The 18,456-nt window shown below is 38.3% G+C and overlaps 2 protein-coding genes across 2 annotated transcripts; both read left to right on the top strand.

Annotated features, from left to right (window-relative positions):
* Positions 1 to 1,127: 1,127 nt before the first annotated feature.
* Positions 1,128 to 14,756, top strand: LOC109113539 (DNA repair and recombination protein RAD54B-like). Its single transcript, XM_042772570.1, is given in 15 exon segments — positions 1,128 to 1,205; positions 1,207 to 1,305; positions 1,498 to 1,714; positions 5,885 to 6,016; positions 6,495 to 6,782; positions 6,969 to 7,131; positions 7,216 to 7,441; positions 7,524 to 7,731; positions 7,818 to 7,957; positions 10,690 to 10,992; positions 11,080 to 11,228; positions 12,400 to 12,661; positions 13,071 to 13,137; positions 13,466 to 13,666; positions 14,406 to 14,756. Coding segments are annotated over 15 exon segments (2,760 nt in total). The 3' UTR covers positions 14,633 to 14,756.
* Positions 1,755 to 5,525, top strand: LOC109048139 (fibrinogen silencer-binding protein-like). The gene is made up of 2 exons (XM_019065824.2): positions 1,755 to 3,758; positions 4,472 to 5,525. The coding sequence occupies exons 1-2, from the start codon at positions 3,361 to 3,363 to the stop codon at positions 5,052 to 5,054; spliced, it is 981 nt and encodes a 326-aa protein (XP_018921369.2). The 5' UTR covers positions 1,755 to 3,360; the 3' UTR covers positions 5,055 to 5,525.
* Positions 14,757 to 18,456: the final 3,700 nt, after the last annotated feature.

Below are 18,456 nucleotides of genomic sequence, written 5' to 3' on the forward strand. Positions count from 1 at the left end.
AAATATAAATATCTGGTGTTCAATCGGTCATGTTGATATTTGAAAGTATCTCACAATCATTGACAACAAGCTGCTGGGACAGTTTATATATATATATTTCTCAAAAATACTGAAAGAATTGTTAATGATAAAAATTTCTTCTTTAGTTTTCTACTTAAGAAAGTAACTTATCCCTTTAATCTGACCTTTGAGGTTTCATGGTTTTCTTACTGTGTGGTACTTAAAGGGTTAGTTCACCCAAAAATTTAAATTATGTCATTAATGACTCACCCTCATGTCGTTCCAAACCCGTAAGACCTCCGTTCATCCTCGGAACACAGTTTAAGATATTTTAGATTTAGTCCAAGAGCTTTCTGACCCTCGAATGAAAATGTATGTACGGTATACTGTCCATGTCCAGAAAGGTAATAAAAACATAATCAAAGTAGTCCATGTGACATCAGAGGGTCCGTTAGAATTTATTGAAGCATCGAAAATACATTTTGCTCCAAAAATAACAAAAATTACGACTTTATTCAGCATTGTCTTCTCTTCCGGGTCTGTTGTGAGTAGGGCTGCACGATTAATCGCATGCATTTGTCATGCGTGTCTCATCAGTAAAGCCGGTTCCGTGATTAGCGGTAAATGTCTGTCACCTGTTTTTCAAACGGGAGCGGCAGTTAATGCACAGAGCCATAGTTCACTGACAAGCTACGCAATATTCTGTTCATAATTGAGATTAATCGCATTCGATTATGAACACGATATTGCGTAGCTTGTCAGTGAACTATGGCTCTGTGTATTAACTGCCGCTCCCCTTTGAAAACAGGTGACAGACATTTACCGCTAATCTTTGTTATTTTTGGACTAAAATGTATTTTTTTATGCTTCAACAAATTCTAACGGACCCTCTGATGTCACATGGACTACTTTGATGATGTTTTTATTACCTTGCTGGACATGGACAGTATACCGTACACACATTCGAGGGTCAGAAAGCTCTCGGACTAAATCTAAAATATTTTAAACTGTGTTCCGAAGATGAACGGAGGTCTTACGGGTTTGGAACGACATGAGGGTGAGTCATTAATGACATAATTTTAATATTTGGGTGAACTAACCCTTTAAAATGTGTCTTTATTGACAGGATGCGCAGATCTGGAGCTCCGAGTCAGCTCCGTGGAAATGCTGCTAAGAAACCCAGGTTTATGCCACCAGGGCCAGGAAAGAAATAAAACACAAACCTCATCCCCAACCAAAACAAAAACAACAGTACCATCACTACCCCCTCCCACACCTGCTCTGGGGAATGTGTTGCTCAATAAGGTCAGAAACAAAAGAATGATTAAAAAGTGGTCATGATGACAAATGTTATCCGATGTTTGTGATCGTGTACATAATTTATATGTGAATGATAACATCTTCATGTTCATATTATCTATTCAGTGTGTTAGAACAGGTGTCTTCCTCAGTATCATGATAATAAGGCAGTTATTCTTTGTTTTTGTGTGACAAAAGGTCCAGAGGTGTTTGAGTAGTGCAGATGCTCCAGCTGTGTCTGATGCTCCAGTGGGCAGTAAAGCTTTAGTCAGGGTCCTGGGTGCTGTTCCTCGTGGTGAATGTAAGGAAAACAGCTTCAGGTCTTCAGGACCTGACTTTCCAGAACCTGAACAACTAGCAGAGAAAGACAGCTGCTCATCACAGCCAAATACACATGCCAGCTGCACAGCTACTGGTAAGATACAGCACTGTGTGTGTGTTATGATTGAAAGGTGATTGAAATAGCACTTGTTTTTATCTCTCGTTCAGTAAATGTTAAACAGATTTTTCAGTCTGGTTAGTGAATAAAGTTAGTGGATAAATAAAATGCTTTTCCTTTGGTAACGAAATTGTAATATCTGTGTAATGCATTACTTGCAACCATATTTTAAATTTGGACTCGAGGAAGAATTTTTTTTTATATCTAGATTTTTTATTTTTATAAACCTGTGCCACTCAACAATATAAACACATTGCTGCAAAGGTGTTCTGTAGTTACAACTCACCTTAAATGGTCTGTTTTTATGTTTTTAATTTATTTTCTCCTTGTATCCATTGGGTTTGGAAACTGGTGTTTTATCTGTAGGTTTTAAAATCTGTCTCTAAATGGCTCCTGTAATTTAACCATAATCCAAAGAGTTTAACTGATCTGATGGTCGTTATCGCAAAACTAACCCCAGACTTGTTTTACCCCTAATGGGTGTTATTTTGCAATAATGAGTGCATTATTCCCATTATTACACCATAAATAAATACATGGAAATGAAATACTGATTTATGTTTTAATAAGGTTACCATTTAGCCTTACTATTCAGCCTTTTTGTAGAAAGACAAAAAGAGAACAAAAGCACAGCTATGTAAGCAATTAATTTTGATTAGCAGTATAATATGCAGCGTTGCCATGGCCCACGGTACCGCTGAATACTTTATGTCGCACAAATTGCTAGGATAAACTCAGATTAAGAAAGAGGAAATGCACTTTGTCACTTAGTTTTAAATATTTAAGTAAAACTATTAGAGAAAAACAGCAAAAGGTTAAGAGTTCAGTCCGGCTGAATAAACGCCATCTCTATTCCCCTCCTTTAACTTCGGCTTTGAGTGAAACTAACCAATCCGAGCTCACGGACCGCTTGCTTGACAGGCGCTATGTGCGTGCGCGTACTCGTGCAGTGCACTGATTCAAGGCAGAGGTGTCCTGCATACCATGAGTGTGCGCTGTGGTGCATTTGTCAGTCAGCCTGGGAAATGTATAGCAACTGGTGTCCGTAAAGCAGTTCTCTTTTACAAAACCCTGTCTGTACGCACGCACATAATGCTGGAGTTGTTCTGGCGCGAGCTCGTTAAGCGTCAGTTTAATGTTTCCTCTGGCGGTTCAGCACTCGCGCGGACTCGCTCCCTGTTGTTAAAACACGGATTTGACGCGCTTAGAATATAACAACACGTTAAAAAACACGCCTTCAGTCGTTTCCCGCTCAAAGTGCAATACATGTCGCTGTTTGCAGCGGAATAAAAGCTTTGTAGTCTAATTAAGTCGGGTTTGTTATGTAGGTCAGGCCAAGCTTAAGCAGCTTTACTGAACCTGCGTCAGCTTAAGCTAAAAGGAATTCCAGCAAAGCCCTCCCCGGGTAGGCGTGGGCCTAATCGAGGCTGGCCTAGTTAAGCCTGATTCTTTTTCTTACGTCTGTGCTTGAGAGCCAGTTTGTGCATGTGTGTGTTGCTTAACCGAGACGAGCAGTGCAGCAGCCTGCTCACACAAGTGAGTAGAGAAAGACAGACACACAGCACAGGGAACAGAGGAGAAGGAGATCAAACCTAGAGCACTGAGACCAGCCTAAAGGCAGGATGGCTACCTTGTTCATGTCAAACAGCATGGTCGGCAAGGCCCGCTCCTCCAACTTCACCTTATCTGAGAAGCTGGATCTTCTGCGGCTGGTCCAGCCTCACATACGCATTCTGGAGGAGCACACCAACAAGCACGCCGTGATCGTGGATAAGAACCGGTGCTGGGACAGCATAGCAGAAAGCTATAATAGTTTTGGAGGCGAGAGGCCCCCCAGAACGGCTCAGGGCCTCCGGACCCTCTATAAGCGACTTAAAGAAAGTGCCAAGCAGGAAGTTCTGCAGCGAAGCCACGCCCAACCCGAGTACCGGAGCAGCATCTCAGAGCCAACCAAGCGCATCATGGAAATGATACCACAACTGTTTCACGTGGGGGACAAAGAGCCGAGCGCGCTCCACAGGTGAGATTGAGCGCACAGATACTTACATGACACACAAAAACCAAACTGGCACATTATTAGGTGCGTCCATAAATCAAAACACGTCTATCACCCAATGGAAAAATTAAAACAACAACAAGTAAATACATAAAATGAGAAGATATTGGCTTTTAAATATTGATTCAGCTTCTGTTAATATCTTTACATGCATCGTCTCTCGGCTGCTGTGTTAAATGTCACACTCAGCCAATTAGAGTTCAGCAATTTTGACATGTAAACATTTCCTTCACTAGTTTTAATATGTCATATGCAGTCAAAGCACACGTTGCAGTCACACACTCTCTGTTGTTTCATTCTGTCCTGTGCCAGAGGTAAGCTGCACTGAGGGGATTTGGATGTCATTAACCGTATTTCCAATGCTGCGTTAATGCCATGTTTGCCACCATGTGCTAGAGGAGTTACTTTCCACTAGCATCTCCATGTCTTAGGCTTTTTAGTTGTGTTGGCAAAACAACAGGTCTTTCTTTTTGTCAGTTATCACCACAAATCCAATCGAGAGCTGTGGATGAACATGATTTAATTCATTAGCTAGTTGAATCAGATTCAGCATTTTTATTTGTTCAAAACTGAGAATATATCCTGAGACATACAAATGTTGTTTTTTATTGATCATGTTCAAAATTCAGTGTTATGATTTTTTTTTTCTGAATCATGCGTGTATGTGTCTGTGCTAGGCTTCAGTTCAAGAGGAATTCTCCTGTAGAGCAGCCAGGCAGCAGTTTGTCCGTCCCAGCGTTGTCGGACTATCTGACTGTTGCGGCTGTGAGGGTGGAGACTGAGGATGTGAAACCGCCTCCGGATATTCACCTGATCGCATCCCACAGTTCACCGGTCACCATCGCCACCCCGAGCAGTCAGGCCCACCACGGACAGAACGAGAGGGACAATGAAGTAGTGGAAGAGGAGGAAGATGAGGAGGAGGAATTAGCCTCCCATGTGTATGCTGCTTCTGTGTCTCCATGCCCCTCTTCTGTACAACTGCCTCCCTCCCCGTCAGCACCCGGCCCCAGGAGGAGCGCGTATCAGAGGGGGAGGGAAATGTTCAAGAATCCCGTTTTTGAGGCAGAAGCTCTGCAGATGATGCGAGAGGAGCATGAGCTGCTTCTGGCCAATCACAGAAAGCTTGGATTATATCTAGAGGAGAAGAGGGAGGGGCTTAAGAGAAAGCAACAGTTGGAGGAGGAGCTACTCCGGTCAAGGGTCAAAGTAGAGAAATTGAGGGCGGCCAGGCTACGACAAGGATTGCCATTAATGTGACACGTTTGGTGTCACGTCTGAAAGTCTATCACAAGGGAACACTGTTATGTGAAGTAAAAATGAACAGACTTGTTTGTACGTTTATTTCTTATTTTTGTATTCGATCAACATTAGTAATCAAAAGGATTGTTCCTGATGTTTGTAGCAGGAATGATCGTTTTTAATATGCCTGGTTAAAGAAGAAAATAAGATTTTATCTTGTATGTATTTGCTAATAAATTCATAATTGCTTTAATCTCAGTGTTTTGAGCCTGTCCTTTTATTCTTTTTTGTCACACAGTGAGTGTTACGTAGCAACAGAACGAATGTGAACTTTCTCAGTCAAGCTGTTTTTGTGGACTTCATTTGGGTGTTTATTTACAGTATTATGCATTTATTTCAAGTCAGAATAAGATTGAAATTGCTTGTTTTTCTCCCTTATTGTGACATGTCAAAATAAAACTGCTTCTCAGATGAGCCAAAATATATGGCAGGACTTGATTTTGTCCATTGGGAATTGATTCGATCGTTGTTGTCTGTTAATTGTTAATAGTTAATCGTTTATAATAAATACTTAAACATTCCAAAAAAAGACGATTTTGATTTCATGGTTTTTATGCCACTATTTATTTCTTTATCCCACTATTTGTCACCTGACCACTAATTGAATTAGTTTATCTGAAAGGACAATGTCACAAGGCACAAAATTAGCATATATGCATATGACTAGTGGCTGTATAAAGGCACATTTCTAATTCATTGAGACTATGTAATCAGTAAAACATTGTCTATGATTTAGGCTATTTCTATATTGTATATCCCTGCTGATCCTTTATTTGTTTATTTTAAAGCATGCTACTATAGTGTCATGTGGTGCAAGGCATCATCACGGAAGCATAAGCGCTGGGAAGGCGACGCTGTGTTGGTTGCCAAGGGGCGGACTGTTGTCCTTAAAGATATGGAGGGGCGGGACATTGGACGAGGTTTGTCTAACAAAGCACATTCTAGCAATACTTATTTGTATATAAATACATATTTGAAGTAAGGGACGTACGTTAGGGACGTACAAAGCTTTGCTCATTCCCCCATGTCTTTTGCTTTGTCATCTAATGCCTTAAAGTTCATTTTTAAAAACACTAATTTAAACTAACACTGTTAAATGTAATAGTAAATCTATAGTCTGTTAGTAAATCTCTGAATACTAAATTTCTTACTGTACATTATACAATTCACTTTTAAAACATTAAAACGATTGTTTCTATTTGTTAACTTTTAATTTTATACAAAATTGTATCCATTTTTTTAAAATATTGGCCATGATATCAGCCATATTATACAAATAATTAAATAACAAGAATTTTTATGCTGCTGCATCCCTATTTGAAATGCACAGTTCTCTCTTTGCTTCACTTTTGAGATAGTATGTTTAGATGTGTGTTTTAATCAGAGTTTTTGTGGTAGGTTCAGGCTACAAGGCATCAGAGCTGGAGAGCTTGTGTGAGGGTCAGACTCTTATGGTAGGAGGGAAGCAAATTGAGGTCATGGGGGTCATATCCAAAGAGGACTACGCCAAAGGCCGTTGTTTTCAAGATGCTGCTGTTGAGACTCCTGCAGAAACGGTCTTGAAGGCTCCTGTATATCGACTGGTGTCCAAATCCTTTACCAGACCAGCGCTCAAGGGAGGTGCACTTAGAGATTCTGAACCTGACAAACCGATCTGTAAACCCAGACATGACCCGAACGCACCAGGTACAACACATGCTCAACTTAATCCATTTTTTTAAAGAATTATCCATGTCCTTTTATGTCCTTATAGTAATTGATACGTTGTATTTATACTTCCAAAAATATAAATAAAATCACACTGCTTTTTAATTATTCAATTTTAATCCAAGCTATCCTTATCCATACTGCTTACTTTCTATTTGTCCCAAGGTGCCCTTGTGATGCCGCGTCCAACAACCGATCACCAGTGGCTGAATAATAAATCTGGTTCTCCACTGGTGGATGTGGTAATTGACCCCCACTTGACCAATCATCTTCGGCCGCATCAGAGAGAGGGTGTGGTCTTCCTTTACGAATGCTTAATGGGAATGAGGTAAAAAAAAGAGTTAATCTGTTAATGTAATGTTCTTATATATGCACTTCTTTGTTTATGCCCATGTATGTTTGTGTGCTGCAGACTGCCTGGCCGCTGTGGGGCTATTCTGGCAGATGAGATGGGACTGGGAAAGACGCTACAGTGTGTTTGCGTTCTTTGGACACTACTGAGGCAGGGCCCCTATGGTGGACGGCCTGTACTGAAGAGGGCACTTGTGGTTTGCCCAGGAAGTTTGGTCAAGAATTGGGCTGCTGAGTTCAACAAGTGGCTGGGCAGGGAGAGGATCAGTGTTTACACCGTGGACCAGGTGTGTTTGTGTGGATGTTAGTGTCAGATAATAGATGGATTGGTGACTAAGACATGGTTAAATGTCTGTGTTGTCTCTGTAGGATCACCGCGTGGAGGACTTTGTGTCTTCTCCTCTTTGCTCTGTCATGGTGATCAGTTACGAGATGCTGTTGCGCTCTGTGGACCAACTGAAGGAGCTGGATTTCGGAGTGCTCATCTGTGATGAGGGTCATCGCCTTAAAAACAGCAACATCAAAACGAGCAGTGCAGTCACAGCCCTCTCATGTGAACGCCGTCTAATATTAACAGGTTTCCTATTTCCAACAAACAAACACACTTTCATTAACAAGTGTAGTAGTTAACATTATGTAATTGTAAAAAAAAATCTTTAACAGGTACTCCAGTGCAGAATGACCTGCAGGAATTTTATTCCATCGTTGAGTTTGTAAATCCAGGAATTCTGGGAACATCTTCAGCCTACAGGAAGATTTATGAAGAGCCCATTCTCAGATCTCGCCAGCCTACCTGCACTGAGGTAACGAGACATATTTATATATTTTTTCTGAAATATTGTTAATCTTCATCGCTTAAAATTTGAAGGAATATTAGCTGTAGGTATACCACTGATCCACTGACATGTTTGACAAAATAACCAAGGCATTTCAACAAAAAACTTTATTTTGTGGAGAACACAGTGATCTAAATTAGAGAACAGTAACCACTGTAGCATGAAAGAAGATTACAACTAACATTTTGGAGGGTTACAGCCGGCAGACATAGGAATTGTAGAGGCCCCTGCTTTGAATGACTTCAGCACATCTGCAGCCGCAGGACATCACTAGTTTCTCACAATGCACAGGTGTGATCTTGGACCACTCTTCTTCCAGTATTTTCCATATTTCGGTAACTGTAGTGGGTTTCTTAGCCATAAATTTCTGTTTGGTGCCAAGCAAAATGTTTCTCATCAGACCCAATTAAATTTAACTTGCTCTCATCACTAACGTGAACTTTGGACCAGTTCTCCTCTCTCCACACAACATGCTCCTCAGCAAAGGTGAGCCTAGCCTTTTGATTATTTCTGCTAATGAGAGGCTTCATCACTGCACTTTCAGTCCGACTTCTCTTAAACATGCAGAAACAGATCCTTACAGTGTTCAGCACTGAACTGGCAAGCAATTCCAACTGCAGTGTTGAACCAATATTAAGTGGCATCTTCTCATGCAGCAAAATATATAAAGTAGTTAATTAAGCCTAAAATCAAATTTCTAAATAAACTCAATAATATGTACAGGTCCTTCTCAAAACATTAGCATATTGTGATAAAAGTTCATTATTTTCCATAATGTAATGATAAAATTTTAGATTCATTGCACACCAACTGAAATATTTCAGGTCTTTTATTGTTTTAATACTGATGATTTTGGCATACAGCTCATGAAAACCCAAAATTCCTATCTCAAAAATTAGGCATATTTCATCCGACCAATAAAAGAAAAGTGTTTTTAAATACAAAAAAAGTCAACCTTCAAATAATTATGTTCAGTTATGCACTCAATACTTGGTCGGGAATCCTTTTGCAGAAATGACTGCTTCAATGCGGCGTTGGCATGGAGGCAATCAGCCTGTGGCACTGCTGAGGTGTTATGGAGGCCCAGGATGCTTCGATAGCGGCCTTAAGCTCATCCAGAGTGTTGGGTCTTGCGTCTCTCAACTTTCTCTTCACAATATCCCACAGATTCTCTATGGGGTTCAGGTCAGGAGAGTGGGCAGGCCAATTGAGCACAGTAATACCATGGTCAGTATACCATTTACCAGTGGTTTTGGCACTTGTGAGCAGGTGCCAGGTCGTGCTGAAAAACGAAATCTTCATCTCCATAAAGCTTTTCAGCAGATGGAAGCATGAAGTGCTCCAAAATCTCCTGATAGCTAGCTGCATTGACCCTGCCCTTGCAAAAACACAGTGGACCAACACCAGCAGCTGACATGGCACCCCAGACCATCACTGACTGTGGGTACTTGACACTGGACTTCAGGCATTTTGGCATTTCCTTCTTCCCCAGTCTTCCTCCAGACTCTGGCACCTTGATTTCCGAATGACATGCAAAATTTGCTTTCATCCGAAAAGAGTACTTTGGACCACTGAGCAACAGTCCAGTGCTGCTTCTCTGTAGCCCAGGTCAGGCGCTTCTGCCGCTGTTTCTGGTTCAAAAGCACACCCTGTGCACGGTGGGTCTGGATGTTTCTACTCCAGACTCAGTCCACTGCTTCCGCAGGTCCCCCAAAGTCTGGAATCAGTCCTTCTCCACAATCTTCCTCAGGTTCCGGTCACCTCTTCTCGTTGTGCAGCGTTTTTTGCCACACTTTTTCCTTCCCACAGACTTCCCACTGAGGTGCCTTGATACAGCACTCTGGAACAGCCTATTCGTTCAGAAATTTCTTTCTGTGTCTTACCCTCTCGCTTGAGGGTGTCAATGATGGCCTTCTGGACAGCAGTCAGGTCGGGCAGTCTTACCCATGATTGCGGTTTTTGAGTAATGAACCAGGCTGGGAGTTTTTAAAAGCCTCAGGAATCTTTTGCAGGTGTTTAGAGTTAATTAGTTGATTCAGATGATTAGGTTAATAGCTCGTTTAGAGAACCTTTTCATGATATGCTAATTTTTTGAGATGCTAATTTTGGGTTTTCATGAGCTGTATGCCAAAATCATCAGTATTAAAACAATAAAAGACCTGAAATATTTCAGTTGGTGTGCAATGAATCTAAAATATATGAAAGTTTAATTTTATCATTACATTATGGAAAATAATGAACTTTTATCACAATATGCTAATTTTTTGAGAAGGACCTGTATATAAATATATTTTAAATAATATAAATATATTTTAAAGTAAAATGCATATAAAATAAATACATAAAAAATATAATACCAAATATGTAGACAGTCATTTGAAATTGTATAAGTGAATTTAGGCATCAGAACATCATAATGTTCAGTATGAAAATGGATATTCATTTTAAATATTTGCTTAATATTACAGTTAACTTTTTTTTTATTTTACATATGCAGTTAACAAATTATTATTGTTTTTAAGCATAAGGTGATGGCAAAGAGAATGCAAATGTAAAAATAAAGGAAATTAGCATTTGCAATTAAATATCCAATACTGATCATCCAATATTAATAGAAAATCTCTTTTAAAAAAATTCTCCCTGACTGCGTGTCTGTATCCATCACCTGGAGTGCCAATGATCACAACCATGTGTTTCAGGAAGAGCGGTGCATTGGAGAGGAGCGTGCCGCTGAGCTGTTTCGTCTTACAGGTGTGTTTACGTTACGGCGCACTCAGGAGATCATTAATCAGTATTTATCCGAGCGGATAGAGTGGACCGTATTCTGCAAACCCACTGAACTGCAGCTACGTTTGTATGGAGTCCTCCTGGCCACACGGCCAATCAGAGCCTGCCTATCTAGTGCCAGCACAAACACTTACACACACAGCCCACACCTCGCATGCATCAATGCCCTCAAGAAACTCTGCAACCACCCCGCGCTGCTCTACAAAACCTTACAGGTACAATAGGTGCTGGAATTTTGCCCTGCTATGTTCTTTGTCTTATTATTGCTGCTTTTTAATTATTCTTTGTGGTATTTGCTTCAGGAAAAGTCGGATGAGCTGTATGAGGATGGAATAATGGAACTCTTTCCTGAGGGATACTCTACAGGGGCCTTCAGCACCGCAGACTCTGGAAAACTTCTAGTGCTAACAGACCTGCTCTCAGCAATACAGAACGTCAATCGCACAGACAGGTACTACATACACCACTGCTTTACAGACATCATCTCATTTTAAAGATTTAGACATCAAGCAATTATTAGAACCATAGGCTTAATTTGCGGGTGGGACATGTCCCCACCACTTTTTGAAAGCAGTTGAAAAAATATAGCATACGAAAGGCTTATAACGCAAAGTAAAAGCATCTCCAGTTCATCTCCAGTCGTTCTTCATAAATTAATTTATTCATGTGTAACACAAAATACATTTGTGTCAGTCAGACAGGCCTGATCTATAAATTTTGTCACGCACATATCAGGATTTATAAACCGTAAACAACATAATTATATGTGTGCAGTGCCGCACGCACTCTTTTACTGTGTGATAGCGATGAATTCTTTATATTTACATGTTTAGATTAAATATACCACTAAGCACTCAGTTTACAATATATAATTATTGAAAAGCTTAAAAAATCTATACATTTAAGGCAGCCTATAAATTAAAATATGGATGCTCTGCTTTTGAAATAGACATACTGTATGTGTTAATGACAGCGGGGCATATATTGATGGATTATAATTTTAACAGCTCTGATTGGCCATTGCATTCATGGAATCATTACTTAATGATGGCAACATTACTAAACACTGCAAAAACATGTCATAAATACTAACATTTAGCACTTTCCAGAGCACAAACACAAATCATTTGCCAAATCTGTCACATTACCAACTGCTACTACTACTAAGTTTACTTTATGTAACTTTATGTATGTTACAGTTTTGAAGATAAGAAAACACTCTATCTATCTAGCAATATACAGTCAAGGACATACAATATAGTCCAAATAAATATGAAAAAGATTGAAATGGATAGAATAATAAATTATGGTATTTTTGGTATATAATGCATTTGAGTGCTCAGGCACTTTACAAAAAAAACCCACAAAAGTACATCTTAACTATTATATTATATTATATTATATTATATTATATTATATTATATTATATTATATTATATTATATAAAACCCTGTTTGTCACCACCAACAACTTGCAAACATTGTTGGGACTAAGTCTGTAAGTGTCTGTTTATATGTAGTGTGAGTCTCTCTTTCTCTCTCTCTCTCTCTCTCTCTCTCTCTCTCTCTCTCTCTCTCTCTCTCTCTCTCTCTCTCTCTCTCTCTCTCTCTCTCTCTCTCTAGGGTTGTTTTGGTGTCCAACTACACACAAACTCTTGACTTACTGCAGGAGGTCTGTGATCATATAGGCTATAAATGGTGTCGGCTTGATGGACAGACACCTGTAGCCCAGCGACAACGAATTGTTGATTCCTTCAACAGCCCACACTCATCCAACTTCCTGTTGCTACTCAGCTCCAAGGCTGGAGGGGTGGGACTGAACCTCATTGGTGCCTCCCATCTTGTTTTATATGATATAGACTGGAACCCTGCCAATGACATACAGGTCAGTGGACTTTTACAATGTTACAGTTAGCCGCGTAACACTGCAGAGCAACAATAAAACATGTATAATACAGTATTACTCAAAAAAAATAAAAAATACATGCAGCTCAGTGTATTTTGAGATTAGTTAGAAACACATTGCAGGTAGACTACACTCTACTACACACATACTTGTCTTAGTTGCACCTTTAATGCAGACCACTAGATGGCAGTAAATACAAAAAACATAAACCTCTGTTGTGAATCTTGCCATTCTCACTCCGGTATTTATCTGTCTGAATGCTCTGCTTTCATGTGGCGCCATCATTTTGTTTTGCTGCTGTGACAAATGTTCTATGAGGGTTTTGAGTGAAAACACTTGTTTTATAAGGCTCCAATTATCTAAACAATTATTGATATACATCTGTCAGGCCATGGCACGAGTGTGGCGAGATGGACAGAAGAAAACAGTTCACACCTACAGATTTCTTACAACAGGTAACCATAACATCTGTAAATTACCCAAAAAATAAGTATAATCAGCCTGTCTGTCAATGGATAAATTTAGCTGTTTGTTATGACTGTGCAATGAAAAGAAGTACTTGACCTGAAACATCTCACAGCATTTCATCAATCGTAACCCACACAAACAGACTGGCTTTCTTTTCTACCAATAGGCTCTATGTTATGACACACATCACATGATGAGACACTCTCTTATTTTTAGAAAGCTTTCAGATTGATGAATCATGGTTGGAAAAAGCATTTGTTTACAGAGTTTGCACATGAGTTTAGGTCTGCAATAATGTGCACGTGTGTCTTGTAGGTTCAATAGAAGAGAAGATTTATCAGAGGCAGGTGAGTAAACAGGGCCTTTCTGGGACAGTGGTGGACCTGTCCAAGAAAGCTGAGCATATTAGCTTTTCTGCTGAGGAGCTACGGGACCTTTTCAGTTTTGACCCAAATACCACCTGCCTCACACATAACCTACTAGACTGCCAGTGCACTGGAGATGGAAATACACCAGGTAAATAAATACAAGCAAGTTAAATGGCATTAAATAAAGAAGGAACTAGATGATTCTCATCCCGTTATGCATCAGGGCTGTCAGTCAATTCAAAATTTTAATCAGAATAGTTAAAACGTATATAGATTAATTAATTGCATTCATTAAGTGTGTAGTTACGGGAAGAAGGACACACACACACACACACACACACACACACACACACACACACACACACACACATATATATATCTATTATTAAGTTGTTATATATATATGTATGTATGTTATGTATTTGTGTGTGTGTGTGTGTGTGTGTATATATATTAATTTATATATATTTTTTTGTGTGTGTGTGTGTGTGTGTGTGTATATTTATGTTCACTGTTGTTCTAAAGTTTGGGGTCATTTTTAAATGCATTAAATTGATTAAAAGTGACATTGAAGGCATTTATAATTTTATTTCACATAAATGCTGTTCTCTTGAACTTTCCATTCATCAAAGAATCCTGAGAAAATGTATCACTGTCTCCACAAAAATATTAAGCATCATTAAGCACCTGTTTTCAACTGAAGATTTAGCTTTGCTATTACTGGAATAAATTACATTTTAAATATATATTAAAAAAGAAACCAGTTATTTTAAATTGTAATAATATTTTTTATTTTTTACAGATGTGTTACTGATCTTTTTTGATCTTCTTTCAAAATAAAACAAAAAAGTAACCATTTTTATTCGTTTGAATATAAACGTTTCCAGGTTTTGTGAAGGAGATAAAGGAGGAGACAGGAAGGGCATGTCAGCTGGGTCGCCATGCCGACAGCACGGCATCATTTCCACAACGAGTCAGCATGTCCGAGCTCATGCACTGGAGGCATTTCTCTGGAGATGTTGAGTCATACGATGATATTTACCTAAATCATGCCCGTAACCACATCACATATGCCTTTCAAAGCACCACTTCCAAATCCCAAACCACAGTCTAAACTCTTCCTCTTCCCGAGACATTTATATACAAACCCACTGCCCTCATGCTGTTTGTAAATATCTGATGTTTGTTTGAACATTACAGTATTTCCTTTTAATAAATCTTTTTATGTTGTTATTATATTTTGGTTGTGTATGCAAGCAAGTGTGTTTGTGTCCATTTTGTGCTCCTTCTGTCCGAATGAATCAGAGCAGTACACAGAAATAGATTAATAGCGCAATCAGAAACATTAATAGAAGCGGAAAAAAAGGCACCAGGGCATCTGTCAGACAAACATATTTTTTCCTTTTTCTAGTTTAATCCTGTCTGAGAAACTCATTCCACATCAATTTATCCCAAATATAATTTTTTTTTTTTTTTTAATCATTAGTTTACTTTGTTCTTTGGTGATTATGGAAACAGTCTTTACATTGCTAATGAATCAGTTGATTGAATAGTGGGTTGACCTCCATCATCTTACATCTATTACTTTGTTTCCCCCCATTATCATCCTAATTTATACAATGTGGATGGTTTATATGAAATCCAAAACCAGGTTTGTGTTCCATCTCGATAGGAGAATCGTTGAACATGACGCTGTGCAGGATTACATTGGTTGCACAGATGGTTCATTTAATGCATTTTCTAGCTAAATCTGTCCATTGTCACCATTAGTGACAGAAACACTGACTACAAGAATCAGAAATGACAGTGATTACGAAAGCAGTGAGGCGCAATAGCCACCATCAGGAAATGAATTTGTCAGTTCTGTGACTCATTAATGAAACAAACCTGAGAGCACATTCGCTGGCGCTGTTGTTTATTGACAGTGTTTCGGGGTTGAAATGGAGCAGTGATAGATCGTTCTGTTGTGATATTATGTGTGAGTCAGATTTTGTATTTCTGTATGCATTAATATCTCTGGTGGAAAGTGGCGTTTTGGAGATGGGGTGTTAGACACTTGTGTATAAGCAACCTCTTGAGAGCCTGACACTGTCCAGGCTGTGATGATGAGATCCCAGCAACTGTTACCAGAGTAACAATACAATGTTTATTGAGTCTGTAGGGATGAGTGTATGTTTCTCAGCCAAGCTTTACTCTAAGTACTGTCAGGTGTGCAAATTTTTTTGTGCACAGTATTCCCACAGGGAAGTACTCGGCTGTCATTGAACGTAATAAAGATGTGTTCAAAACTATATATATATATATATATATATATATATATATATATATGGCAATGCTAAGTGTATTACAAATGTGCATATTATATTCGTTGGTAAGAATTTATTTCTGCTGAATTTTTTAGCATCATTACTTCAGTGTCACATGATCCTTCAGAAATTATTCTAATATGCTGGTTTGGCGCTCAAAAAACTATTCGTATTATCAGTGTTGAAAGCTTAATATTTTGGTGCATGTAAGTAGTAAGGTTAATGTAATTTCACGTAATATGTAAATATTTTCAGGATAGTTCTTTTTTTCACCTTTTATGTTCATAATTATAATAAAGTGTAATATACTGTAAATACACAAAAATGTACAACTTAATATAAAGTGAAAATAATTCTGAATAATGGTTTTACATACATTTCTTTTGGTCTTTTATTATGAAAATGTATGTAAAACTATTATTCAGATTTTTTTTTTATTTATTTTTTACGTTTTATTTAGTTGTACATTTTTTGTATTTATTTTATATATTTTTATACTATACAGTTAGATGTATAAACCTCTAAAAAATATAATGTATAATTAAAAAATTAACGTGTTAAAAAAAAAAGAACAGTCATTTATAGAATTATGATAAATGGTTGAAGTTAAACATCCAGGGGAACATCTCCTCTTGAATACTTTAAAATGGTATTTAAAGATAGTTAACACTTGACATTCTGTCTAATCTGTCTCTTTGTGGTGTCTTTGCTCTCCAGGACCAAATGAACTTATCCCTTTTCATCCCTTCTTTCCTGATGCATGGCCCAGTTACTGCAATTACTGCTTTGGGATCAGTGCTCAGCTCAGGTCGCATGGCCATAGCAGTAACCTAACACAACCCTTAACTGCAACACCACACACAAGTTGCACTTACCCATTTACATCCCTTTTTCCAAATGTTGTTGCTTAAACATTTTTGAAAAAGCCCCAGACTGATAAGCCTTTTCAGCTATCACAACTTAAAATACCATGTTGCTTTTAGGTTTATGTTGGTGGTGCATCAGTCATGCATATTATCTGTAAAGCACCATTTATTTCTCTGACCCTCTCTGATCTCTGATGGCCTGTTTCTGATCCGCTCTTAGAGAAGTGAATGAATAAAGGAGGTAATCCAGCACTCTGCTGTGATTTCTCTTATCCATCCAATCCCTTCATTTATATCAATTCTGAATATAGAAACAGTCGTTATAATCCAGCAATTACATTAATAAAACATTATAATCTGTCATTTGTTCCTCTTTGAGCATAATCTATATGTTGGTGTTTTTGTGTATGTGTGAAATAAAGAGCCTGAGCATTTTTTTTTTTTTTTTGCATGACATGTAGAATTTAAAAGACTGATGTAGCCTAATGAAAATTTAGTCTTAATTTCATTCAGTTTTGGTCACATTGATCGCCTTTGGATTGGTGTTTGCATGCAAGTCTTGATGTTATGATGTTATTGTTAGAGTTTCAAATTATGATTTGCTTTCTGCAGTACAAGTCTAGCAGAACTTGATTTCAAAAAACATTTTGAGTATATATAATTTGCTGTACCAAACCAGAAATCTAACGACTGAGAATGTCTTATTTTGTTTGTCTGTGTCTATACCAAATGTGATTAGTTGTCCTGAAAAGGGCCACTTATAGGATCTACTGTCCTGCCTAGGTGCCCTGCTTTAACCTGGCCTCATGGTTTACTATGCCAACCAACACACTAATCAAGGTTGCATAATGTCACTGACAATGCCACCCGCAGTTTACTTTATCCAGTTGGTCTGTGCAGCATTTCAGATATAAAGACCCAACTAACAGAATATTTCTCAGAACTTTGGCTAACGTTCTGGTTAGGTTCTCTCAAAGTTGTTAAAGTTTTTTTAAATGTAACTACTTGCTTCAGAATGTTCAGTGAAATTTTTAAAGTTATAGTGTTTGCAATGATAATATTAAATGTTCCCTTAATTTTTGAGAACAAATAACTTAGTTGCAAAACTTTCTCAGAACATGTTTTTGTTAGCTAGGGATCAGAGGCTTTCAAACTTTTGATGCCAACAAACCCTCTAGTATATGAAGATCTTGCACCCCTTTGGCTCTGCTCTCACTCAGATAATGCGTGTGCACGCTCAAACTTTGTCCTTGCAAGAAAAGGGCTTTTTTAATTAAGATAAAGGGCAGGCATTTCCCACTAAATGGAAAAAAGCTGATTATAGTCAGCCTTCTCTATTTATTTATTGTATTATTTAATACTTATTTGAGTTAAGTGCTTTTTGTAAAATATGCATTTATTACATTAATTTATTTAGTGCATCTGTATTTTGTTGTTTTTGTATACAGTTATGCAATAAAAGCATACCAACCAGGCCCGGTTCCAGGGTGCTTCTGAAATTAGTGAGGCTGCTCTATATAGTCTTAATGCACATCTTCACATATTTTGTCCAATCCATTGCCATCACTATCTCAATCACAGCTATGTCGAGATTGAATCCTGCATAAATATGCGAATGTCATTCCCGAAACTTTGCAGCGTGTGTGTGGCTGAAAAACATAAGTTCTGCATTTTTAATGGATTAGAAAACTCGCAAATCGCTCACTTTATAATCACTAAAAAGCTGTCACTCTATGTTCATTTCGATCTCTCAAAGTTCTGTTATG

The sequence above is a fragment of the Cyprinus carpio genome, chromosome A16 (assembly GCF_018340385.1).
Source record: "Cyprinus carpio isolate SPL01 chromosome A16, ASM1834038v1, whole genome shotgun sequence".
NCBI lineage: Eukaryota > Metazoa > Chordata > Actinopteri > Cypriniformes > Cyprinidae > Cyprinus > Cyprinus carpio.